The 27,137-nt window shown below is 34.3% G+C and overlaps 2 protein-coding genes across 3 annotated transcripts; both read right to left on the reverse strand.

Moving 5' to 3' along the window:
• Positions 1-301: 301 nt before the first annotated feature.
• On the reverse strand, positions 302-9,919 carry LOC7487671 (mediator of RNA polymerase II transcription subunit 14-like). 2 transcript variants are annotated; one of them, XM_024583663.2, is made up of 8 exons: positions 9,435-9,919; positions 6,709-7,773; positions 6,370-6,467; positions 5,804-5,978; positions 4,671-5,679; positions 3,535-4,556; positions 1,740-2,815; positions 302-1,525 (listed from the first exon to the last, which is right to left on the reverse strand). In XM_024583663.2, the coding sequence occupies exons 1-8, from the start codon at positions 9,642-9,644 to the stop codon at positions 733-735; spliced, it is 5,448 nt and encodes a 1,815-aa protein (XP_024439431.2). In that variant the 5' UTR covers positions 9,645-9,919; the 3' UTR covers positions 302-732. The 2 variants fall into 2 exon arrangements, with proteins under 2 accessions (XP_024439431.2, XP_052302430.1); XM_052446470.1 differs by having other exon boundaries at positions 9,323-9,472.
• Positions 9,920-15,886: 5,967 nt separating this feature from the next.
• Positions 15,887-17,391, reverse strand: LOC7474608 (auxin-induced protein 22D). Its single transcript, XM_002319606.4, has 4 exons — positions 17,023-17,391; positions 16,605-16,807; positions 16,368-16,467; positions 15,887-16,244 (listed from the first exon to the last, which is right to left on the reverse strand). Exons 1-4 carry the CDS (start codon positions 17,253-17,255, stop codon positions 16,169-16,171), a joined length of 612 nt encoding a protein of 203 aa, XP_002319642.1. The 5' UTR covers positions 17,256-17,391; the 3' UTR covers positions 15,887-16,168.
• Between the last annotated feature and the right edge of the window lie 9,746 nt (positions 17,392-27,137).

The following is a 27,137-nucleotide window of genomic DNA, read 5'->3' on the forward strand; positions in this document are numbered from 1 at the left end:
CTGATTCAGCTTGGAAAGATGGAGAAAGATGAAAAAAATGGAAACAGGTCTTACCATTATCGAAAACTTGATAAGCTATATCAAGCGCATAAATCCTTCTTCCTGTGTGGCCCTTCTCATCCATTCATCTTCATTTCTATCCAAGTACTGGTAAAAAATCAAGTTGAAAGACACCATTCTTATAAAAATAATACACCAGACACAATGGAGGTATTGAATTGCATGCATCACGCTGGTGAGCCAATCTCGGACACTACTTGGTTTCAAACTCGGTTTAGTTTTATGGAAAAGCAAAGTGACAGATCTTTAAATGGAGCGACTTCCCTGCCCGCAAGAGATTTATAAAAGTGGGAACATGGACAAGTGTCAACATGTACATAAAAATAATGCCCTCGAACAGTCTGAAAACAATCTTAGACACCTTCGGAATGCCCTTAGAGGGTATACAACAGTCACGAAGTTTGTCTACTCGGCAACTATGATTTCTGTACAGAGGAAAACAGCCGCTAAAATACCGGTATCTGCAAAAATAATTTACATCCTAATCATCAGAACACTGGATCAGCTATTTAAACGAGTCAAAAAGTCCTGCACGGTCATCTGTATCTTCAACAGGACTTGTTACCATCATTTGACCTTCTTTCGCATCAATGCAAGGCCCTATCTACTTTCCTCATTCCAGATATTGCAAATAATTCAAAGATTGATGTTGCAAGCAGTAAACCTATCTAATCACGTTGTCCCAGAGCTTGCAGTAACTCCACTGCCATCTCTCAACCCTTGGAGGCACATATGCAGGTTTTTTTGCACACTTTCTGCAACTACTCTCAACCTTCCTTGGGCATCTCCTGTCGAAGATCCATGCACTTCCACAGTTCGAGCCACCCTCTGTTTACTTTTCTCCCAGTCATCAACATGTGACCAGCAAGCTCGGCCGCCGTGGCTTCCTTCCATGCCAAGGAAAGACACATTCATGGTTTCACCAAACAAGTATCTCAACCTCACTGAGACACAGTAGGGTAACCAGGCAGCACCACCCGCAGCATTAATGTGAGGTATGTGAGCAGAATCAAGGACAACAGTCAGTGCAAAATCAACAGAATTATGGGGCCGATCATAATGGATATTGCTTTTTGCAGCAGATGAATTCTCAGCCACATTTAACCCCGTATGATTTTCAAGGCATAATTCAATTCGGGGTTTTTGTCCAGGTGCCATCTCCCCACCTTGTGCCTGAGCCAATCCTTTCTTCCATGCAATTAATTTTAAAAATTCTTTTAAAACTGATATGGGTAGAGTGAGAAAGGTAATGAATGATGCGACACGAGAAGCATCATAGGGCTCTGATGCTACCCGGCGACTGAAATAGTCGCATATTTCTCCAATTTCAGATTGAGTCAGTTCTTCTTGAGCAGCTGCATTATTTTGTTGCTGTTGTTGCTGCTGTTGATGATGAAAGCGCTTGACGCTAAGTACTTGAAGAAGAAGTTGAACTCTGTGGACACTTACAGCAAACACATAGCCCCTGCAGAGAAAAAATAATAATCAGATCATGTAAGAAAATGGACAAACAAGGTCCCAGCACAAAGACACAGCAAATTCATATAGCCCTTCCAGGAGACAAACATACTATGGCCTGGAAATATTTAAAAATACACCACCATTACAGATAACAGCAAACACTGTTATCTGCAGTTTCGCACTGACTTGCAACAAGGAAAAAAGATTCTTGTACTTACCCCACAAAGAAGCGCAAGGCTGGCTGTTCCTGGTCCAAATTCAAGAGCGCACCTTCATTTTCCTTCAAAATTGACCCTAGGATCTCTTTCAAAAGGCCTGGTAATTGAGCAAAAAGCCACAGCACTCCAAGGTATTTAAGAATGCCTCTTAGAACCTTCTTAAGAGCAACAAGAGGAACCCATCCACCTCCATACCCTCCATCATCACCAAGACCGATAATGGCTGTATTCAGCTCTCCTCTAACATGAGCAGGGACACCAACACCTGGGGATCTGCGTATGGGCAATCCTGAGCTTAGGACAGCCAAATTTGATGATCCCGGAACAGCATTTCCAACACGATTCAATGCAGCCACTTGATTTGCTGCCCTGGATGTTGCTGAAGAATTAGGAAGGTTAACTCTATTTCCATTAACACTTGATAGTTGAGAACATGAACTTGGGTTAGGATTGTTAGAATTTCCCAGTCCAACTGTCTGCTGACCACCAGCAAAGCCAGGATCTAATCCATTCAGTTCTTGGGCAACATGCTCCATGATGAAAGGGCGAAACTGTGGACAGGGTAATGATCCTCCAACTGAAGGACCCCCCTTAGGTGGTGTTGCTGGTTGCAACCAAACCTGATCTCCAGCAAAGCAACGCATATCAACTGCAAAATGCTTCCGGTATATAATCCGGATCCAGTAGGGGCCTCGTAGTACAACAGAGACATCAATTGGCAACAGTGAGCTGGGAACAATGCCAGGGCCACCTCGACCAGTAGCAGCTAACATTGCAACATTATGTGGGTTGTGATTCCCAAGAGGTCCAGTACTAGAAGAAACATTGCTTACAGGGCCAGAAGTTGGCTGGCTAATATGATTCACCAAACTGCTGGGCAAGAGTCCCTGGGATTGGATGTACCCTGCCTGTTTTGGCATAGAAGCAAGAGTTGCGGTTGCACCTGGAACAGCTGGAGCAGGACCAGCTCTTGCAGGGCGAGTAGCAGCAGCAAGAGCATGCAGGGGTCCAGCAGTTAGGCGAATGCAATCCAACAGGGATGCAACTTCAGCCCCATTTATAAAATCTTCCAGGAACTAAACAAAATACCAAATTCTAGAGATGTAAGAGCAGCTCACTTAAGTCACAAACACAACATAAAACACAAGATCACAAAACAAAAATAACTAAAACTAGATCCATGATAAAGCTGAACAACAAAGGTTCTATACAGCATCAGAATTTTACCAGGTATATCAAAATATACATTAAGAAAGGAAAATGGTGTTAATCAGTAAAATACATGACTTGTACCATCCAAAACTGTTTTGCCTCTTTAGTGTTAATCAACTACTGACAATAAGCCATCACAAAAAGAATTCAATGGACAAACCGCAAGACCAGCTGACTGCAGAAGAGCACTTCAAAGCAAAATATCATTATGCTAGATATCTGAAGAGAGCTGAAATTTAGTGGTGTGGTGCAGGATAGACAGGACTGCAATCAGACATGAAAAAGAAGAAAAAACAAGGGACTGGATTGCAACCAGATAGTAATTTAACAATTGAGAAGACAGAAACACAGGAAAAAGAAAACGTACAAATCTATGTTGGTTTAAACAAGTGAAAAGATGGGGCAAAAATGATGGTGAATCACATAGAGCACGTGAGCTGCTACACATGAACTTCATGTCATGATGATAAATGCAGGTGACCAAAATAACTTAGTATAAACACATTGATGACAATAACCCAACATAAGCACAGTAAAGATTGAAATAAAAAATGAACACAAACAAAAATAAAATATAACACACCTTAGTATGAGGCCAAAGTTGGTCTGGTAAAACATGCAATGTGCACCCTTCTTTACCCGATTCCCACTCAACAACAAAACGAGCTAGAACACCTGAACCAAAGCTAAACCACAAACTCATCAGTCCAACTGCCTCAATTCTAAATGCCCTCCTCATCTGTTCAAACAACTTATCAGCTCCCTCAGGAGCATTTTTTCCTCCAATGGGCACTTTAAGATCAGAGTTTGCACTGCTTTCCTCTAGTTTCTCATCTGCTCTTACTCCAAGCAGCTTACGCATTCCAAGAGCAAACATTCTAGCATTAGAAAGCCTTTGAATATCTGCCACTAGCTTCTTTATACTATCAGACTCAACAGACTGATAACTCAGGACAACGCCATCTGGATCGTAACGAATATGGGAATCCACATCAGATGCATTCGCAATATGGACCCCAGAACCCCAGGGAGTGCCACTGCTTCCCTTCTGAAGTTCCCACAAATCCCTGAAGTGCTGATCATTTATTTTGACATCCCAATGCATGCTTCCAGGTCTACCAAGCCGCAAGCAAATATGTTGCCATGAATCGCCTCGCGCTAGTGGAAGTCGGAACCATATATTTGAGGATGCACTTCTTAGACCCACTTCTTCAACATATGGAATGTCCATGTCGTCCATCTGGCTAGTTAGTCTAGCATGCTTAATGGAAAGTGAGCAATGTCTAACCATGTGAAGAAGAGCAGAGACGTAAATGTTTGAAGGTGAATTCCCTTTATTTGCTTCCGCAATAAGGTTCCCATAGCTGTATCTCTCATTTTTATAGACCATTTCTGATGATACAAGCATCTGTGAAGAAACCTTCTGAAAGTGAGCTGATTCTGAGGTTCTTCTTCTCTTAGAAAATCCTGCTTTAGCATCTATATCTTGGAGAGATGGAATCATGCTCAACATGTCTAAAACTGTACGCTTTCTTGGATTTTTTTCATGTATGGATACATCATGACTAGAGCCCAGAGATATTGCAGTATCTCCTGCTGTATGGGCTGAAAAAGGTATTTTCTAGTCAAACATGGCTAAAATAGCAGAAGAAAAATAAAAATCGGAAAAGTATCCTGTGAATTTAATAAATGCAGATAAAATTATAGAAGGTATCTTACATACGGAAGTTGTAGCTAATGGGCTTGATCCAGCAACTCTGACCACAGACCCAGCTGGCGAGCTTCTGGCTCCAATAGGTTTCACATTTGATGCTGAAATTCGAGAGCCTGTTGGTCGAGATGGAGATGACAATCGAGAGGGCCTAATCCCAGATAGAGCATCCTTTGATGCATCATTCAGCAGTCTTAGATGATCATCGTCCATTGCGGAATTAGTGCCAACCTCAACCAGATGTTGAGATCTAAGAGAAGACAAATCCTGATCAGATTTTGAAGCTGATAATATTTTCACAGCTGTGGTCCTTCCTAGACCAGAAGATAGTGAACTGAATGAACTGGAATGCACAGGTCCCTTCAGGTTATTTGATGGACACAAGGATCCGTTATAGTGAGAGGCCACACTTGACACTTTTGCAACACTGTTAACTTGTGACCCCTGCATGCCTGCTTCCCACTTAGGAGGAGTTCCAGCTTTAATAGTATGAAGATTCGTCGGAACAGAGCCAAAATGAGAAGCAGGAGATGCATTGAATGAGGTAACATTCTGAAGTGGGAATGAAGGTGCAGATGCCCCTTTCTCAAGTTCAAATACTTCATCAACAACGGATGAAAAACTTGATGGAGGACATCCTGCAATTGGCATGGGACCATCTAGACGGAATTCAGATAGAAGACCATGTTCGGACATCTGGTTATAAGGAGAGGCATTAGGCAAAAGGCGATTCAATTTTCCCAGGTCAACGATACTCAGATCATCTTCAAGCATCTGCATCTGGTTAACGTCGATCTTCTTCATGCGCATTACAGCAGTTGAGTCACTAGAAGAATGAACTTTTCCAGATGGATCTGGTTGTGTCTCCAGCAACTTAAACAGAGGTTTGAAATCCTTATCAAGTTGTGCCAACAGAAAATACAAATTCCCACAGTCTGGGAACCCCATTAGCAGCATAGTTGAACCATTCAAAAGGTTTTTAGGTACTTTCACTGCAGCAAAACCATGTTCATATACCTGCAAAATTCATATCCTATGTTTTAGTGACTTTTACCCATGAATGCCTAGGCAAAATTCAAAATTCAGAGCCATTTAATCAGATCTAATAACATTCATTTTTTTTCTCAAAATTAAAAGTTACCTCGAGACCTAAGAACCTGCCAATAGATGCAAATAAGTGCAAGATACTTTTGCTCCTCAAACTAATGAAAACTTCAGCTGCAGTTATGCTTCCTTGATTTAAAGCTTCTTCAAAATCTATCAGCACTGAAGGTGTAATTATATTTTGGGATGATCGGAGGAGAAAACGGCCATTCCTGCAAGTAAAAAAATGAAACTCAGACAATGTAGAAAATGTGAGAAATGCATCCCCTAACAGGCATTAAATGTAATAGAACAGGGCCTTATTGTGTACGGTTTCTACTATGCAACAAAGAAGTTTGTTATACACGAGGATGGACAGCTTATTCAAGAGTTTTTCTAGCATATCAATACCAGCAGTCTAAATTGCCCTTCTTTATGCATATGCATACTAGATGATGACTATTTATCCTTTAAAAGAAAGAAAAAAGAAAATTGAAAGTTATAAAATCCTTATTATGCCCCTGTTTTAGCTTTTCCACACACAAAGGAAGAATTAGACAACCCAGAAGTAGACATGCAGATGAAATAAAAATCGTTCCATATGCATGGGTCAAGGGAAGACACCTTATATTTATTCCAAGGGTAAAAAACGATGATCCATAGGCACGAACATGCAGTACTTCCTGCCCCTCTTGATCCCCACCATCAGACTTAGTTTCTTTCTGCATATAGAATTCAATAAAGGGAAAAGAATAATTCAGGAATGATATGCCTTTAAGATCATAGATACAAAAAAATAAATGCACCAAACAAAAAGGTAATTATCCTCCATGAAGACAGTCTTAAACACACCAGAGGAACTAAGCCTCCTTCACTATTTATGCACCACAAGTTTCTTGATTTGAGAATTTCTAAAAGCTCAAGCAAAATGTGTTGAAAAATCCATATTAAATGAAAACCAACCTTTTTATGGTCAGCATCAGGTTCATCCATGTGGAACTGAAGAAAAACATCACCTGCAGCACGGCAGATCTGAACATTTTTTCCCAGCTCTTTCTGAATTTCAAGCAAACGAGTATATCTATTACAACATATTGCTCTGAGAAGCAACTTCTCAACATCGATGCAGCTCTGGTCAAGGGAGAATTCCGCCCCCCTTCCATTTAGAGGATCTATAACAAAAGTGCTATGAATACATTTTATCTGTAGATCGGGTCCTGGTTCAATTTTTATAAATGGGCAAATCCCCGAGTCGGATGTGCCAGAGTTTTTATCCAAATCTAACCAATATATAATTTTCAAACCTGGTGTTCGTAAACCAGCTGAATCAACTTCTCCATCTTGATTTAGCTGAGTGGCATTACTACTACTGCTATCAGATACGAGCTCAAACCGAATTACATCTTTCCATCTTCCTTGACGGAGTGCTTGTACTTGCCTTAGAACAGTATCCATAACTAATGCAACACAAAGCTCATGAAGAACTGAATATAGAATCGTAAATGGATTCTCTGCTGCAGCCATTCTGCGCTCCAAATCATCTCCCAGAACATGCCGTCGCAATTCTTCCAATTTCACAGATCCACTTCTCTCACCAACAAGCAATTCCATATGTAGTATCCTCCACATTGAAAGGTGCCCTCGGTAGCCAAGAGTAACTAAAACTTTAAATTCTCCATCCACACGAAGCAATGCAGTACCATCAGACACTTTCACCTTGGAAATTTCCTTTGGTAATGAAACTTCAAGTAACTTAGATTGCACAAGTGTGTCCAACTTTCTCAAAGCTGGCTTCTGCTGAACCTCAGTTAATTTTCCCTGGATACCCACATCTTCTATACATTTTGGTAAACGCTCATAAGATCCAGTTAGGAGTACTTCTATAGCAGATGGAACATCATAGCTAGGAGCACGAGCCTGCTGTAGCCCCTCGTGCATGAAAAATAAAGAATCTGCGGTTTGGATAAAACAAGTATCATGACTTGACAAGGTTGACTGAAGTTGCTGACAATATTGTATCAACGGAACCTGCAAAGCAAAAGTTGAGTTAAAAATCAGTATTATTTGAACATTAAAGTGGCCTTCCATTCCATAACTTACACAAGAATCCAAAGCATAAAATTACCTTTAACACATTATATTTTAACAAAATTAAGACTTTTTAAATTTCAAATGCTTGGGAAATACTTGAGGTCCGACATGTGTTCTTGAGCTATTGTAGAATATTGAGTTTTGATGATGAAGTTAATGACTTGGGAAGTTGGAAGTTTTTTCACTAGTTTATTTTGTCCTTGTACATAAAAGGTTGCCACCTTCTAAACTTCAAATGTTCATAATGCTTTCACATAAGATTGTACACGAGGACTATGGACAGAAGCAGATGCCTATTCTACAATTTTGTCCTATTCATCTCGACCAACAAACCATAACTGCAATAACCCACCATGTATACAAAGGTTTGTTGGTTTCTAATCTCATGAGATAATAAAGATTCAAAACCATCAATACCTTTTCCTACTGAAATCTGGGGCCTTAGTTAATGGCACAACATGAATGTATTGACTATAGACACAGCACATGCTTTGGAAATTTTCAAACCCAAAATACTTTCAGAAGGCTAAATAAACCCCTCAAATAAAATTTCAGCACATATCTTAAAACTAATGTTCATAGTGCTTGAGCACTGATGCTGATCTATCTCATTCAACTCTCTAGCACTATTAATATAATTGGATTTAAATCTAGGCTGGCTCTTTGATAATGTTAGCAACGTTCATCATGAAAATAACACGATCTACCAACAGATAAATATCATAATTTTTTTTGCTTCTTGACTACACAAGCTACTGGAAACAATAAACTCCCATACGTTACCTCCTCCATTATGTTTACTTTTGCAAGGATGTTCATATTTTTTTTCTAATTGCACACAACATTGACTTACATTTAGAGAGGGGGGTATGAGATTTTTTTCCACCGACTATTGAGTCAAAAACAAAGCAAATTTATAGTATCTCCTCCGGAGTTCAAAACTTTGGAGGAAAATTTTAATTCAAATGACTGCGAATGAAGATATATCTGATTTCATCTTTTATAAGGAACGCTAATATAATTCCTGGAATGCAGTTAGCAATCTACCAAATTTCCTAGCATTTCCAACAAATCAAGTCCCAAGAAAAAGCTTGAGAATTTCTTCCCAGTTCTACATTTCAAATAAATCCTAAACTCACCAAAACAACCTATAACAAATTAAAAAATCAAACTAACAAACCCAACTTGCACACTCTTTTATCCAATTAGTCACCCAACCAATGACTTGCCTGTAGCCACAAATTTCCAATTTAAAAAAAAATCAAAATCACCCAAATGAGCCAAATACTCCAGAGACTAGCATTCCCAAACTAAACTAGCAATCTTTTAACAATAGCCACAAAAATTCAATCCTTCATTCCTTACAGCCACAATTTTTTAACACATAAAAATCTCAACAAACCCTAAATTCAAAAGTATTCAAGTCTAGAGCAAAAACCCAAAATTTCCTTCTTCAACCAATCAAAAAAAAAAAATTATTATTGACCTGTTGGCACCATTTAGCAAGGACAATGAGTCTAAGCATACGCTGTTGAGTGTGAATCAAATTAACTCTTTAACACAAAAACCCAACCAATCAAAAAAAAAAACTTCCTGACCTGTTGGCACCATTTAGCAAGGACATTGAGTCTAAGCATACGCTGTTGAGTGTGAACCAAGTACTTCAAAAGACTAATCTTCTTGTCAGAATCAGATTGTTGGGTGGATTTGGATTTGTCCACCAATTCTTTCAGAGAAAGAAACGAATCCTCAGCAGCTCGACTCACGAGAGTCGAGAATTCCACAGTTTGTTGCCCTAACTCAGCCATTCCAGGTCTTCAAGAGTTAGGGCTTTATTCTTCTTTTGGTTTATTACTGGATCTGCGTATTACTATTACTGTTGTGAAGGCATAATAGAAGAAGCTAGGGTTTTTGGAGACAGAAACAGAAAAAACAGGTTTTGTTTTCTTTTTCTTTTGTGTTCTGTGTTTTTTTTAAGGTTCTCTCTCAGATTATTGGAGTCTGAAGGAAATTCGAGGCCTTTTCTCGGCTCTCCCCTCTTCTTTTTTTCCTTCCTTTTGTAGAAGAATAGAGAGAAGAGAGAAGCGTTAGCTTGCTAATTTGCTTGCTATTTATGATGATTAGAAGCTTTTTGGGCGTTGCGGCCCGCTCCATTTTTTCTAATATTATGTTTTTAGGAGCATGGAAGTAATGGATTTAAAATAATATATTTTTTATTTTTTAAAATTTATTTTTTATATTAATATATTAAAACAATTTAAAAAAATAAAAAAATAATTTAATTTTCATATTAACATATTAAAATAATTTAAAATATATATATATATATATATATATATATAAAATTTGACCTGCCTCTATTTTGACTACAATCTCAAATGAAACCAAGTTCCTTATCTTTTCTTTCTATATACAGTATTTTCATAGGTTTTGCTGTTGTTTTCTTTGTTCAATGCATAGTTGTATGATTTAGTTTAGAGATTAAACTTGGAAAAGGGCATGCATGCCTTATTAATTCATTGATTTAATTCAAATCAATTTCGAGTAAATTATTATTATTTTCCTTGAAGTTGAAATGTGGATTTTGACTGAATTAATCAGCAAACTACGTTGTACTTAATCAATATATTTTTTAATTCAATCTCAAACTTGACTTTAGTGAAGTTTTGTATCATAAATTTTTCAAATCAAAGCCCTAACAAGGTGGTTCAGTGATTTTATTAGTTATTTGATTCGTGTTTTACTACGGGTTAAATAATTTTTTCTAGTAAAAAATAAATATACAGGCTTTTGTAACAAGTTTTTAGATATAAAAAATTCTTCAATCATGAATTGAAATGCTTGTACACACATATAATTAAATATATAAATATTTGATAAAGAAATAACTAAAATTAAGATATTTTATCTCCCAATATGGTTCATGTGCTTAATTGTTTTTAGTAACTTTATTTCTTATAATAAATCTTTGACTTAATCAAATGATTATTTGTGCCAATAAAAGATAAAAAAAAATAGTTAACCAAAGTAAATTTAATAACATTATGAAGTCCAAATATTAAATAACACAATGTTGAATGACAAAACTAAAAATAAAAAATAAAAAGTGGCAAAAAAAAAGTTTCGATCAACCCAGACTAACCTTGCAACTATAGGCACAAGATTGAGATAGCCTCATATAAAGGAAAGTGAAAAAAAAAACATGAAGACTAATTCAAAAAAAAAATATTGGAGGATGAAAACGAAAAAAAAATCAATTTAAAAAAAAACTTAAAAGAACATCAAAATCAATTTGTGTTAACTTTCAAAATTTATGATTTTGCTCATGAGGTCGGGACTAATCATATAGAAGGCAAACCTAAAAAAACAACAAATCAAGATTCTTAAAAGAAAAATATTGAGTCAACACGAGTTAACTTGTTAACCTTGTGACTATGTGCATAAGAATGAGATAACCCTCAAAAAGGAAAAAAAAACACAAAGACCAAAAAAAATGAAGCATCGGACGATGAAATTAAAAATAAATCTTTTTTTTAATGAGCCTAAAAAAGACCAAAGTCAACTTGTGTTAATCTTTGAAACTCGTAACCCTAGTCATGAGACTGAGATTAACCCCATAGAAGGGAAAAAAGAAAAAGAAAAAATTCCAATAAGAAAAATATTGATGGATAAAATTGGAAAAAAAAATAAGATACCATAAAAAAAGATTAAAAAAAATAATAAAAAGAACGGGGATCAAATTTGACATAAAGATAAATTAAAATCAAATGTTGGGGGATAAAATTCAAAACAAAATTAATTAGCAAAAGAGTTTAAAAAAATCAAAAGAATAAGATTCAAATTTAATATAAAAGTCAAATTAGATCAAATGATATGGATGAAATTGAAAGAGAAAATCAATTAAAAGAAGATAAATAAATAAATAAAAATTAGCAATTAAAAGAAGGATGATCAAATTGAATTTATAAGACAAATAAGAGGAAACCATCATACTTTAACGAAGAGAAGAGAGAGAAAAGAAAGAAGAGAAGAAAAAAAAATCATTGAAGCCCAACTAACATGCCTCCGAAAACACAAGCCATGCCGCTAGGAAGAGGATGTTGACACGCTTCTAGTGCTATAATGGAAGGTGATATTTGACATCAAGACATTGCCAACACATGCTATCCAAAAGGTTCGGGTAGTGTCAACTCAGTAACACATGTTTGTCACGTGCCAACATTGTTTTTTTATATAAATATTTTATATTATTGAAAGACAGAAATTCCCCTGAACCCACCTAAAAATAACAAAAAAAAACTAAAGATAAATATGAAAAATCTTGTGTAAGGAAGTTTTAAAATTATTTGATTTTCAGGGTATTCAAGCCTTTTTTACTATTCATTAAAAAAATGACCATAAAACCCTTGGATAAAAAGTTCATTTTTTAACCCAAAATGTTAATTTAGTAACTCAACTATTCAAATAAAATGTAAAAAAAAAAACCTTTATGCCACAATGAATTTTTAAAAGATAGATTTGTCCCTATGAAAAAGATCATAATATTCTTATCGCAAGTATTTTCTTTCGTGTGGAGAGGGTTAAAACGAAAAAAAAAAAACATTGTGGATTCACTAGATACATCCATAATGTTTTTCCCACGTGATTTAAAGTTTCTTTTAATTTTAATATAAAATAAAGTTGATTAAAGTTAAGATAACCGGAAATCATGATAGAAAAAAACCTATTTTTATGTTATTTTTAATTTTCTTTTAGCAATTTCAAATTATGTATTGGGGTAAGAATAGATAAAAACTTCGAAAATGGATATTCCTTAATCTACATATGTTCATTGCTTATAAGTAAAACCAACCAATCATTTATTTTTACATTTTAGAGCGTTTCAAAGTGCGTTTGGCTTGAAAAAATATTAAATCGATGTATTTTTAGTATTTTCTAATGGTTTTGATGTGCTAATATTAAAATAAAAATAAATCTAAAAACAATATTTTTATGCATTTTCAAACGAAAATCACTTTTAAAAAACACTCTACACCACAATATCAAATGCACATTAAAGAAAGTATGCTTCCATATTAGCCTTTCTTCTAGTATTGATGCAAGGAAAAAAAAAAATGATGATCCATATATAATATCTTTCACAACACTCTTTGAAACATTGAGAGAATTGTTAACTAAAAAAAAAACCACCATAAAGTTGTTAAGTGGTAGGAAATATGTTGATATCCCATTTCCAATCCTAATTTTAACAAAAATTAGTAATTTTTGGATTGATTGGAAAATCTGGAATACAGTTATGAATGATATGACCTCTCTTTTTATCATTCCTTGCAATATTACCAAAACTTAGTTTCTTAAGAGAAACAGATGCATATATATTAATCTTAACTTTATATTTTTGTATTACTTTTTCCTATTAATTGTTAATTCACACAATATGAAAGGGTCTTATATTAGGTTTTGTCTTTTAGATGTTAATTATCAGGTAATAAGATCAATCAAAAAATGATCAATTAATTAATTATTAATCAACCCATACTAATATTAGACCTCATTCTTCCGATGTTGATAAGTGAATAATAGTATCAATTAATACATGATCTCTAGAATATTAATGAATAAAAGTTTTGGTCACCATATAATCATTCCATTTCATAATTTTAAAAATTGATTTGATAGTCCTACTATTTATTAAGTAGTTCGGGATGGAATGGTCCAATAACAAGCCCTATTATTTGGACGTTATTTAATAGGTAAAGTAAATCTCTCAAACAATATTAAGTGTTCCTACCATGTACTTTAACCTATGATAGAATGGTTCAATATTAGGTCATGCTCTTTGAATGTTATTTAGTATGTGGTTATTGGACCATGACCATGTATAGGTATTCTATCTTGCATATTAAATGATCCTTGGACCATGACCATGTATAGGTATTCTATCTTGCATATTAAATGATCCTATCTTATATAAAATAATCTAGGATAGAATGATCCAATATCATGCATGTACTCCTTCGAATGTTAATTAATAAATAATAGGCCCAATTAATTTAGCTTTTTTATTAATCAAATAACACTGGATGGTAAGGTCCAACATTAGACCCTATTCTTTGAACGATGTTTAAAGGATAATAAAGAAAAAACTCAAATAACATACAAGTTTAAACAGACTACATAAATACATATATCATTAAAAATATATAACAATACATCTTATCTTAAGTAGAATATATAAGATGATATCCATCTTTTCTATTATATAACAAGTTTTTTATTTAGAATTTTATAAAGTGGTTATGATTTCTAGTTAGTATAAGAGGGTGCTTGGTAGTGTGGTAACGGTTGCTTTTAAAATAACTTTTTATGCCGAAATACATGCCAATGATATTTTTTTATTTTTTAAAAATCATTTTTGACATCAGCACATCAAAACAATCCAAAACCTATAAATCATATTAAATTTTAACAAAAAAAAATTAAAATTTTTTGGGAACGCGGTTTGCATCGCGTTCCCAAACATGTTCTAAAACTATGTAAAGACTTCTTCTTTTTTTTTATCTTACTCCTTTTATATATAACTATAACTCGCCAATATGTCCCCTTCCTTCAACATTAGGTGACAATGAATTATTTTTTTTAAAAGAAGTTCTACCTAGATTAATAGGAAGAAATACAAATCTATCAGTTGAGCTCCAATTCATGAAAAACATAAGGGACTGGTCCGCACTAGGTTCAGTAGTAATTAACATTGGCCGATCGAAGGAGAAGTGCAAAGCCAGATCGATCAAAGCATAAAACAAAAGCTCAGATCGAAAGTCAACATAATTCCAGACCATGAAGGGATCGAGCATCAAGACTGAAGCTAATTATAAGGGAAGTGCAGCAGAGGAAGACTTAGCGGCCAGCCAATCAACAAAAACACCATAAGAATATATAAGAGTCATAGGTAATTAGAATTGGGATGATTGTGTTGGAAGTGACAATACTTATGGTTAGATCATGGGTGAGATTTTTCACAATTATAATAATGAAAGCTATATTGTTCCTGCATACAAAAAGGAACAATGTCACATGCAATTCCTATTGTTTTAACCAGAAAAAGCCAATCATTTTTTTTATTCATTAATCACACTAATTTTGTTAATAAAATACAATCTACTTGGTGCAAAGTAGGTGTGTTATGATGTAATGGCGACACTCATAATTGTCTCTCTCTCTCTCTCTCTCTCTCTCTCTCTCTATTAGAAAGTCAAATAAGGTTGGATTTATACAAGGCAATGATGATAGTCATTTTCCTTCTTCTTTTTTATTATCATTACATTTTCCTTTTTTTATTATTTATTTATCATCATTCATAATATATATATCACGCATGGTGGTTCTTTAATGGGAGAATTTCCAAGTTTAATGATCAATAATATATCACGCATGGTGGTGCATCCAGAAGCTGTAGTTTAAAGTAACAACATGATCTATATATCCAAGTTTTTTTTTTCCAGATAAATATAAAAAACTATAGATCATAGATATATGAAATATTATATAGTCATTTGACTCATTCCAATGAAAATTATTGTAGGAAAGATAATATATATATACACACACACACACACAACTGTGAACTGCCGGCTATAATTAGAGCATATCTTTTTTTTTTATTCTCATTTTGATTTCGCAAAGCTTTTAAATCTACTAAATGACAGAAAATATGTCGAAGACAAAGAGCGTCCAATTCTCATCCCCTTGATACTACCTGATGAGTCTTTAGTTCAACAATATTCACTTCTACCACAGAGCAAAGCAAAGGGATCGAGAGCAAAAGGTCCCGAATCTCTGATCTTGTAATTCCTTCCAAGTTTTTTTCTAAAAGGAAAACAAAAGGAATATGTTATCGATCCCTATCTATCTTGTAGCTCCAACAACGTACACTAACCAGATAAAACTTAAGCACATAACTCTAATTAACATGGCATTGAAAAGTATTTTGCATCATTTATAAGTAATTAAATATGATCTATTCCTTTGCTACATGGAGAAACTTGTGATCTGATGTAGAACTCTTTGTACAATTGCATTCAAGAAGCAAATTTGCCAACTATACATGCAGATCTGTGATATCCTAACAAATCCTTGTAAAATCTTCTATTACATGCAATCCCACAAAGGAAAAATCCAGATCCATTTTTTTTTTCTTTCTGGGTGATAAAATTGATCCATATTTGATATTTCTTCTCGGAGAACCCAGGCTAAAAGTGCAACTCTTCCCTTTCTCTTTCTGATCTCTTCTTCATCTTTTGTTAGGGGCCTCCTGAATTGCATGTGTGAGGCTTTACACAGCACAACCCAAACCTCTAGCTTCTGACTCTTTCATGATTCTCAGCCTCTTACATGAATTGATGAACATACTGTACATTCAGGGGAAAAAAACAACTGTAAGTTTAGCTAAAAAAATGGAGTAATTGATTGACTAATCTCCTTTTCTATTAATAAGGAAATTGCAATCTAAGAGCAACAAGAGAAGAACTTACTCCCATGGAACATCTCCAACCAACATCCAATCTCCATCTTTGTCTTCATACGTTGGTACATGTTCTGATCCATTATACCCTTCCCTCTCCGAATACTCACCTGCAAAAAGAAATATACGTGTATTTAATTTTAAATTCAAAAACATATATATTTTGTTCTCATATTAATTAAATCAACCTCTTTACAATGTTGTGTAGTTAGTTTAAAGAGAAAAAAAGGGAAAAAATGATACGTACCAACTTTGGATTTGAACATCTCTTCTAAGGCCTTAAGGAGTTCTGGATATCCTTTGTAAACCTTCAAATCAATCTTTCTGAGATAAGGAGCACCATCCATGCTAACTTTCACGTAAAGTCCAGCAGCTTCAGCCTCTAGTTTCTTTGCTTGTAGACAGTTTTTCCTGTAAGATCTGATTGGTGGCCACCCTACCACTTGTGCCCTATAAAATCACACCAATCCACCCTATAATTAGCTCATTAATCAAAACCATGCATGCATAACCCTCAAACATCTAATCATCAACAAATTACTAAAAAACCCAGATCACTAGAAGGCATAAACAAGAATATATATATTTAACATGTTTTGACTCAATTCATCGAGGCCTCTAGCTAGGGTTTTCTCATTGTGAAGAGAAGAAGCTGGCAAACTTACTTGATGGGTGGAGCAGTTTCTTGGTCATGGCTTTTTTTGTCATTTGATGAGACAGTGCTAGAATTTTCCCTTGATGATCCTGCGGGCTCTTCATTCATGTCAGGCAATGATCTTTTGTTGCTCTTGGCAAGATTTGAGTTAGGTGTTTGCTTCTCTGACTGTTTTGTGGCAGTGCCGGGGAGGCCTAACCTAAGCTCTGTTGCATCAAGATTAAGATCTCTCTCAAATTCCATACTTTTCGTTTCTTTGTTCAACGATCTTGAATGAAATGAAGTTTGTTTCTCTTCCAAAGTGGCAGCGAATTAACTTCTCTGTATTAATTTCCTGTGTGGTTGTAAAGCACTCTGAGATGGCTGAAGCAAATGCATGCCTACGTTATATAAGCAACTTGGCAATTGAAATTAAAGGCAAAGAACAGTATTGTTTGGGAAAACAAAAACAATATTATCTTCACCCCTCATGGCGCGTGGATAACAAATTAAGTATGTTTCTAATAAATTCTTTTAATTTTAGCTAATTGATAGAACTACTTATCTTTAATTCTAATAACAACTCCTATGAGTTCCAAGTTAATATATAGTTCAATAATAACTAGAGAGAAAAAAGGAAGAAGCATAATTAATGCTTAGGGCCTAATCTCGCAAGGATAAATTAGGTTATTAAGGATACATGCAAGACAAAAATAATTCATTATAAATAAAATTATATGTCCAACATAAAATTATAAAATATTTAAGATTTAATCATGTAAATGAGGTGATTCATGCCCTAAAACGAATTCTTTTCTTCTCTCTTTTTAATAACGAAATCATGAGGTTTCAAATATTAAGACTTGAATGCATTAATTTTTCTTTTTTTTAAAAAAAAGATTTTGATCTGGGAAGTGGAGTGCACACACCCTGAAGAGAGAGTGAAGTAAGAACATTGGAGAGAGGAATCTCAAAGCACAAATTTGGAGATGGGCAGCAAATTGTCTTTGTCACATGAACGGCAAGATAGAGAAAGTTGTCATTGCATTTTGGGGACAAGGAGGGGACACAGCTGAGCCGATCACATTGAATACCGTGACTCTCAAATGAACGGTCAAGATGCGACCATGGATTCCGCTGGAAGAAATGAGGAGCGTTGGATTAATCATGAGTGGAGGTTTGGTGCCGCCCATGTGAGTTGGGCCCACATGGGTTGTCCTTGATGGGTAAGGGCATGGTGTTTGTGGGGGAGACCCTAGGGCTTATTATTTTGGTCTTTAGATTCGGAGGAATTCAAGTTTTTGCATATTTACATGTGGGCATGGTCAAGCCCCATGAGCCATTGCCATGCATTAAGGAATTCTTCCTCATATTAATTCAACCTTTGAAAACCACGAGTCAATAACCCACCTGTCCAATTAAAAAAAAAATAGTTAATATTGATAAATATAACTTAACTTGTCAGGTTTTAAATTTACTTTTTAAAAATTATCAGTTCGAATACCATAAACCTCAAAACTACTAGAGACTTACATGTTTATTAACTTTATGACATCAGGGGATTAGTCGAGACGCGCGTAAGTTAACCCCTACATCCACAATTATATATAAAAAAACAATTATTAAGCCTAGGACTCAATCATAAGTTAATCTTGATTGATTTGTTTCAAATTGTTTTTTTAAAAATCAAACTAGATTCTTACTAGATTATTTAGGTTAAACCAAATCAAATTTTGAATTAATTATTTTTAAATTTAACCCAAATTAGACTAGAACTCTTAGTTAATTTGTTGAGTCTAGTTAAGTTTTATAATTATAATTACAAATTAAAAGTAGACAAAAAAAATGCAGATTTTCATTTTCCTTTGAATTTTATTTGGGATGATGAAAACAATTAATTACGTTGGGGATTTCATGGATGATGTGTACTTCTTTAGCAAATGTTGAAGTAAAATCTCAAGATAAAATCGAAGAAAGGCTATTTTTATGCCATAGGAAGAAGCTATGGCATTTGAAAAAAAAAAGGCAAACTAATTAATTTGCCATTTTATTTTATTTTGAGATTAACGATAGAGACAACTTTTCAAGTTACAAGTAAAAGTGTCCCCTTTCTCTCTTGATTGTGTAACATTACGTACGTACGTGTGTGATAAACTATATCCCTACAATTATTTTAAGAAGATAAGCATCAATAATTCTTATTAATTACTCATTGAGATCGCAGTTAAAAATGTGCATTTTCCTGATCCTGCCAAGCCCAATGAACACTTCAGAAACGGCCTTTGCACGTAAGAGTAACGCAATGCATGTCAATTTGCGAAGCTAATCTCTAAAATTATTGGGATTTGGATAGGATGAGCTTCGTTGAAATACAGCAGAAAGTGTCGAGCTAGTTGCTTTTAATTGATAGTGATCATAACCCATTGTTTACAGTAGCTATATATATATCTTGAAAGGTAAAAAAAGATTAAGTGACTTGAAACTTTAGTCCAGTGATTAGTCATATTTCTATACAACTTATAGTCCAGTGATTAGTCATATTATATATATATATATATATATATATATATATATATATATATATATTTGATTAGACTCAGTGGATAGGTAACAAAGAGTTAAAGATAGTGAACAAATAATCATATAGTAGGTGGTCTAGTGGTAAAAGTTTGAGATCAAGGGATTTGCTCTCCTTGTGGTCTCAGGTTCGAGTCATGCGGTTGCTAATATGATAGCCACTAGAGGCTTACATGGTCGTTAATTTCAGGGCCCGTGGGATTAATCGAGATGCGCGCAAGCTGACCTGGACACCTAGAACACTCATGTTAATAATAATAATAATAATAAAAAAAAAGATAGTGAACAAATCTTCGATTGAGCTTCTCTAATGACACAAAATGTATGCATGCGACGGTGAAAAATATTGCCCCTAACTCTCCTTCCAATCCAATTACTCTAAGACCCTCCAAAACATATCAGTTGGGGGATAATTTTTTTGAATATTGATTACGTAGCTGTTGTTAAATTAATTTTTTATATATATTTTAATATCGTTTTGATATGTTAATATTAAAAGTAATTTTTTAAAAATAAAAAAATATTATTTTAATGTATTTTCAAGTAAGAATACACTTAAAATCACAACCGTTATCACATGCACGGACACATCTACAAGAGATATGGATGAAAGCACAGCCACTACTTCTTCTTTTTTTATTCTGAAAAAGATGAGGTTTGGAAGCCAAGTTCATAAACATGACATGCTATGCAAAGAAAATATATGGGATTAATTACACATTTAATGGTGATATAAATATTCTTGGCATGATTAATCAAACATACTTTGAATCCAGTTCTACAGTATTCTTGCGATCTATGGACCATTTACTTTTTGGACACGATGAGTTACCTTTACGTTCATACTAGAGAAAGGTGACCATTCTATTTCCAAGGCACCGACACACGAACCCTAAATGGTCCTAATGTATCGAACCAAATCAGCAAAATTGCATGTGGCTTTGGCATAAAGAGACCCCTGACCCCTTCTCTGCTTTTTTTTTGCGCCTACTGGCATAAAAACGGCTAAATGGTGCGCACCCAAATCATATTTTGGAACACCAGAGACACACAGGGTCCACTACTCTTGCTGATTTATGACACTGCATTATGAGCTTTTCCTCCCGTGTCTGGTTCGGGTCTCTTCTCCAATGGTGGCCAGCCAATCTGGGGTCCACTCTACTTACAGGTTTGGGTCCCGTTGTCAATTAGGCTAGACCAGATGGGTCCCTCGAAAGCCACCTCCAGCTAATTATCGCTATCTTAAGCTTTATCTACTTTAGTTCTTAACATTTTTTTATTCTCCAAAGACCCTTTCTTTTTCCTCGGCTTTTAATTTGCCACCCAACAAGTTGCCACAATTTCAGTTTTTAATCTCGTTTGAACGTGTATTTATATCCCGTAAATCATGTAATTAACTTTATAACCCGTAAATCATGTAAATTAAGTTAATTAATTTGTTTTTTTTTTGTAATTGGGAACACACCCTTCTAGCTTGTTTATGTCTATTCAAGATTATGGAATCATAAAAAAAATAATGGTTTTTATGCCAGATCGTCAAAGCCTTTCAATTTTTAATTATTGGGTGTCCTTTACGTGTTGGATGAGAACCGCACAAAATAATTGAAATATTAAAATAATTAAAGGGGATTAATTAAATTTGTTATTATATTTTATATTTACTTTCAATACATTACTATAAGTCTAGTTGCTCTTAGTTTATCCTTATATTTTACATAATTCTTTAACTACTCTCCTAATAGATTCAGTACAAACTAATTAAATATCATCACTTAAAAAACTCAAACCCACCTATTTTTTTTTTAAATAAAATTGTTTTATTATGTTAAAAATAATTTCTTTTCATGATGATTTTGTAATTATTTTCTTAGCAAGTGTTTTGCACGTGCATGTACTGTAAAAAAAAAAGTAAGAATAATTAACTTGCGACAATAATAACAATTAGCCTATAAGGAAATAACCAAGGATTCAATTTAATATTTTTTTATGGATTTTGATGTAATTTGATTATTTTTTAATTTTAATATTTTATGTTTTTCATTAGCTTGTTATTAAGTCTTTTTAAAGTTTTACTAGTTAAAATAACATACTAATATGGTGGTACTGTATAGTTCAGAAGTTATTTAAGTGGTTTATTTTATGTTATTTAGGATTTTATATGGTGTATAAATAAAAAAATAAATAAGGAATTAACCTATATTTTATTATTCATTCTAAAAAATTAATAACCTTTTAGGAATTAACAATTATTTTTTTATAGAATTCAACCAGTATTGATCTTTTTCTTAATTATAGATGGAGTTGAATCTATTTATAAATATTGATAAATATATTATAATGTTAGTATTGTTTTAAGGATATATATATATAATAGTTAATCAAAAGTTTAATGGATTTCGTGCTGTATATATAGTTATAGATAAATTATTTTCTACTGAACAGAATTGTATTAGTTATGAGTTTCTAACTCGAGAGCATGCATTTTTTTTATTTGAATGAGAATATTTGACATAAGAATAGATTGAAGAATGACTCTCTATTCAAAGATAAAATAAGAGCAATTAGATTTTAAGAAATAGATTGTAGACTAGACAAAAAAGTTTAGAATAAAACGACCTAATTTTTTGAAGTAAAGATTGCATATTATATATGACTTAGTCCGATGATTATATGTCTAGTAATTTTCTTAATAAAGTAGTATTCGGATTCTAAGGAGAGGTTTACTCTTATTATAGTATATTACATATTAAAGGCTTGTATATATTTAGAAAAAAATTATTATTCTTGTATTATAATCTTTACATTAACTATTGTACATTGCTCTACATATGTAAACAGAAATAATTGACTAACTAATAAGTTATGTCTCTTATTATTCTCAACTTGATATTAGAGTCATTACACTGTAAAACTCTCTTTTCTTCTCTCCAATAGACTCTTCATCTTAGCCTACGGTGCAAACTTCTTCTTCTCCCTCTACTTTGAAATCTTCCCCTATTACTGGTGTGCAACCTAGCTACCCATGTTACTGTTGTCGTGCAACCTTCCCTTGTTGTTGTTGTTGTGACTCTTGCCACCATGGAGGCTTCAATTGCAAGCAATGTTTTCTTTTTCAATACTCATCAAGTTATTTATTAGAAGCTTACAAACACATATTATCTTTATTGACGAATCCAGATGAAGTTAAATCTTCTTGGACAAGGTGTTTTTCCTTTTGTTGATGACTCTTTATCGTGTCCTCCTCCTTATGTGGTTGCTGCTGATGGTTCTTCTTTTTAGGTTAATAATTTATTTTATGTTGGAAACAACAAGAGCAATTTATTATCAATGCACTACTTTTTTCTCGATGTACTGCATCTTGTTGTCGATAGCCAAACCTCACACCGTGTTTGGCGTACTCTTGAGCATGCCCTCACTTCTTCGTTTAATTCTCGCATTATGCAACTTTATGATTCTTTTCAAGATCTTGATCAGGGTGATGATTTGGTCACTGTATTTATACAAGAAGTCTATCAGTATATGCATGCTCATGCAGATGCATATTGGGTTGTTGTTAAATGCATTCTGCATTATCTTAAAGGTACAATTTTCTTTGGTCTTCATATCACCCGTAGCTCATCCTTTTTCTTGTATGGTTTTACAGATGCTGATTGGGCTGATAGTGTTAATAATCATAAATCTATTGGTGGCCATCTTGTTTTCTTAGGACATACACCGATATCTTAGAAGTCAGGGAAACAATGTACTATGATTTGTTCTTCTACCGAGGATGAATATAAAGCCTTAGCTGATGACACTTTTGAGATCATATGGATTCAATATTTATTATCATATCTACATGTTACTCTTTCTTTTGTGCCTATGATTTAATGTGATAATTTGGATGCTACTTATTTGTCTGCCAAACCTATTTTCTATACTCATATTAAGCATCATGATGTTGATTATCATTTCGTACGTGACAGAATTGCTAAAAAGGTCATTCAAATTCATTTTATTTCTTTTAAGGATCAGCTTGTAGATATTCTTACAAAACCTCTCTCCACTGATTCTTTTACTGCTTTTAGATTCAAGCTTCGAGTTAAACCCCCACCCTCAACTTGAGGGGGTGTATTATAGTATATTATGTATTAAAGGCTTGTATATATTAAGAAAAAGCTTATTCTTGTATTGTAATCTCTGCATTAACTATTGTACATTGCCCACCGTACATATATAAATATGAAATGTTGGCTAACTAATTTGTTAAGTTTCTTATTATTCTCAACTCTCTTGTTGTGTAGTTGAAAATCCTTTCAGTCTGCACTAAATAAAAATAAATAAATAGTAAAAATAAAATTCTCATACATAATCATCACTATAGGATTAGAGCTAATTAAAGTTTTTTTCTAAGCTCTAACGCTACTATATATCCCATCCTTCATTGCATAACCAATGTGAGAAATATGTCTTAAATAATGGTGTAGGTACCAGAGTCATTGATTGAAGTGGCCCTTTTTTTGGGTTATGATTGAAATGGCTTTGTATGTTGTTATATGAGTTACCGCTTACTAAGCTTTAGCAATCAAAGCCATTGCAGGAGGGATGTTTTTGCAGCATAGCCTCGACTCTTGGCCGCTGTGTTGAAGAAAATTGGCCATTGCTGCACATTGCTGCATGAATATATAATGGTATTCTCCAATTAACATCGATGCCCACTGTGCGCAAGTATAGACTATATATAGAACATGGATTCATTCACCATGCAAATTAAAAAGTTTTTAATTTTACAGAATTCAAGGAATAAACTTGAACAGTATCGGCTTTTGGCACATAAAATTCAATGTAGAAAACAACCCTATCGGCCATTACGAGTGTAGAATTTCAACAATATTCATCCATCTGCTATTATTCATGTTTATATGTTGTGATATATATTACCATCACTATCTCTCTCGGAAAGATCTTGTTGGAGTAGGAGGGAGACAATCCACTCGTGACTTTAACTCGGCCACGTTCAAGAATTAATTGCTAGGATATACTTGAGGGATTTTGACAAAAAAAAAAAAAAGTTACGAGAAAGTGATTTGTATGATCATGTCTCAACGATAATTATAATTGTCATTATATTAGAGCAACATTAAAATTGACAATAATTATCATGCATGTTAGTTATGCATAATCCAATAATTTAAAGCATGGTCTCATTTCCCTACATTTAGAGTGACTATTCAACTATTCTTGATTAAGATTAGCGATAGGATTTGTCTCCAATACTTTTAAAATCTCGATACAGTCTTAAGAGACCTTGATATCAAATCGATTCTTCCCCACGCAATCCAAAAGAATCAAATTTGATGTTTTTGTCTCTAAGAACACCAAATAATGCACCTAGCCATAGCCATTATTAAGCTATATATTTAGCCAGCAATTATCAGAATACATTCATCATTCGAAACCTTGAAAATATACTTGTGTTAATGTTCAAACGAGCAATTGTCATAAGCCGCGACACTTGGACATCTGGTAAGAAGGATGGAAGAAGAAATGGTTTGAAGGCAATATTGGCATTCGAATTTGGACCATACGGTGAAAGTGAAGAGAACATTTTACCCGAGCAAGTAGGAGAGCCCCAACAAATAGAGGGATACTTCTCTAAGAGGACAGTACGGACCCCTAAAAAAGGTACTCGTTCATGTAAGGATAAGGAGTTTGTGACGAGGCCGTGTTTGTTTTGTAAACTGCAATGTACCTGTTTGGGCCGCTGTGGTAAGATCGCGGGAGGGAAACTGAGCTGACCTATTAATGTCCACACGTGTGATGTCTCTCGTAGATGTGGACAGTGCTGCCATGGTGTACCTACCGGTGATGGCTGCACACGTGTTTCGGTTTAGTGAAGGTGACAGTGAGCTTTGTTTGGTGGTGGTGGTGGTGGACCTTAGCCCACACGAGGGGACATCTGAGTGTTGGATTGGTTGGCATGGGGTCCGGTCCCTTCCTCTTTCTCTTATTTTGTTTGTTTGGACTTTGGAGGAGTAGAGGGCAAGTCCTTTTCTGCCCTAGCTTTCTGTGTTTTGTCAGCTTTTGGGGGTAATTTAATTCTCATCTATCAAGATGTTGGCTATGTCATGTACATCAATGGCCGTCTAGCATCATCATCACCGCCCACAAGAGACAAGCCATTCGGTTTGACTGAAAAACTCAATTTGGTCCATCAGTCTTGAGTGATAATTCAATGGAGCCCTCTGATCGATTCTCTCTTTTTTTAATCAAGTTGATGATAATTTGGAAAGTTATTTAAGCCCATTAATTAGAAATCTAGTCTATCATTGTCAAATTGGGAAATTATATAAATAAATTGAGGTGCTTAAACTAAATCTTTTCCCTTCCAAAATCATGTTAGATAGATTCTTGCTCACCTCGACAATATTTCTCCACAGGGAATAGTCAATAAATGTGCAAATAACAGTGCAACAGCATGCATACATTGGGTTCATATATCATTATCAAGCTCAAGATTAAGATATCTGCATTAATAGAGTTTAATTTTATCACAACTTTAATTTGTATAATCATCATACGTAACCATCACGATCTTTTATATGGGAGGTTAATTTAATTAGTGGGAGAAACTATGGGTTGAACACGTATAATTAATGCCTCCATTTTACTAATTTGTGTTCCAAGTTGCCATAGTCAATTTTTTTAAGAGTAATTGGTGGTTAGAGGGAACGTCTGAGGTAGTTGTCGTCAACTTATTAATTTAAAGGACATTCAACATTTTGTTAATCGTTGCCTGCCTGTTCTGTCAGGGTTTTTCATCCTACCTCCGGTAATTTTGATGAGTTCTCATGCATCTTCAAGCTTCCCCTTAATTGACAGTTTGTTGTGTTCATTGTATCCTGGGCTTATCAGAAAAAAACGAATGGTGATAAATGCAAAGAATTGCCAAAATCAGGGATGCATTCAAAGAATCTCGTGAGTTTAGTTAGGGACATGGATAATAAATATAAGAAACGGGCAATGAATTCCATGATTCTAGCTGTACTGGAAGACGAAATGATATAGAACGACTGTTCATTCTGTAGCTATATTACAAAAAAGGGGTGCTGAAATTATTAGGGCATTGTATTCATTGCATGTGTTCATGGACTATGAAAGTAAGAAAATTAGAGGAAAAGAAAAGGGCACAAGCTTATCACCTTAAGAACTCGCTAACTATGCCAACAAAAAAACTCAAAGAATTGCCAAAAATTAGGGACACGTTCAAAGAACTGGCAATGAATTCAATGATTCTAACCGTACGTGCTGCAAGAAGAAATAAGATATAATTTGGTTACTTACGAGGTCACAAAATCCAATAAGTTGAGAAATAAAATTAATATATTAGATAAATGATTAATCTATTATATTAAATAATTCATTTAGAAAGTGTTCATTGACTTAAGGTGTTTAGTGGCTTAATATGAAAAATTTAGATAATTAATAATTAATGATACTTAGTAAGTCAATGTGACTGGTAGCTAGTATCTGTAAAAAAATATTTTTTTTTATGGATATGGAAACTCTTACATGCTTATTTGGTAGTGC

This window comes from Populus trichocarpa, chromosome 13 (genome assembly GCF_000002775.5).
Source record: "Populus trichocarpa isolate Nisqually-1 chromosome 13, P.trichocarpa_v4.1, whole genome shotgun sequence".
NCBI lineage: Eukaryota > Viridiplantae > Streptophyta > Magnoliopsida > Malpighiales > Salicaceae > Populus > Populus trichocarpa.

Coding starts and splice junctions, on each gene's coding strand:
- LOC7487671 (XM_024583663.2), bottom strand. CDS start 9,644: ATGGCTGAGTTAGGGCAACAAACTGTGGAATTCTCGACTCTCGTGAGT. Junction 4,557..4,670: donor ATTAGCTACAACTTCCGTAT/GTAAGATACCTT, acceptor TACCTTTTTCAG/CCCATACAGCAGGAGATACT. Junction 2,816..3,534: donor AACTTTGGCCTCATACTAAG/GTGTGTTATATT, acceptor TATTTTGTTTAG/TTCCTGGAAGATTTTATAAA.
- LOC7474608 (XM_002319606.4), bottom strand. CDS start 17,255: ATGGAATTTGAGAGAGATCTTAATCTTGATGCAACAGAGCTTAGGTTA. Junction 16,808..17,022: donor GAAACTGCTCCACCCATCAA/GTAAGTTTGCCA, acceptor GTGATTTTATAG/GGCACAAGTGGTAGGGTGGC. Junction 16,245..16,367: donor GTTGGAGATGTTCCATGGGA/GTAAGTTCTTCT, acceptor CTGAATGTACAG/TATGTTCATCAATTCATGTA.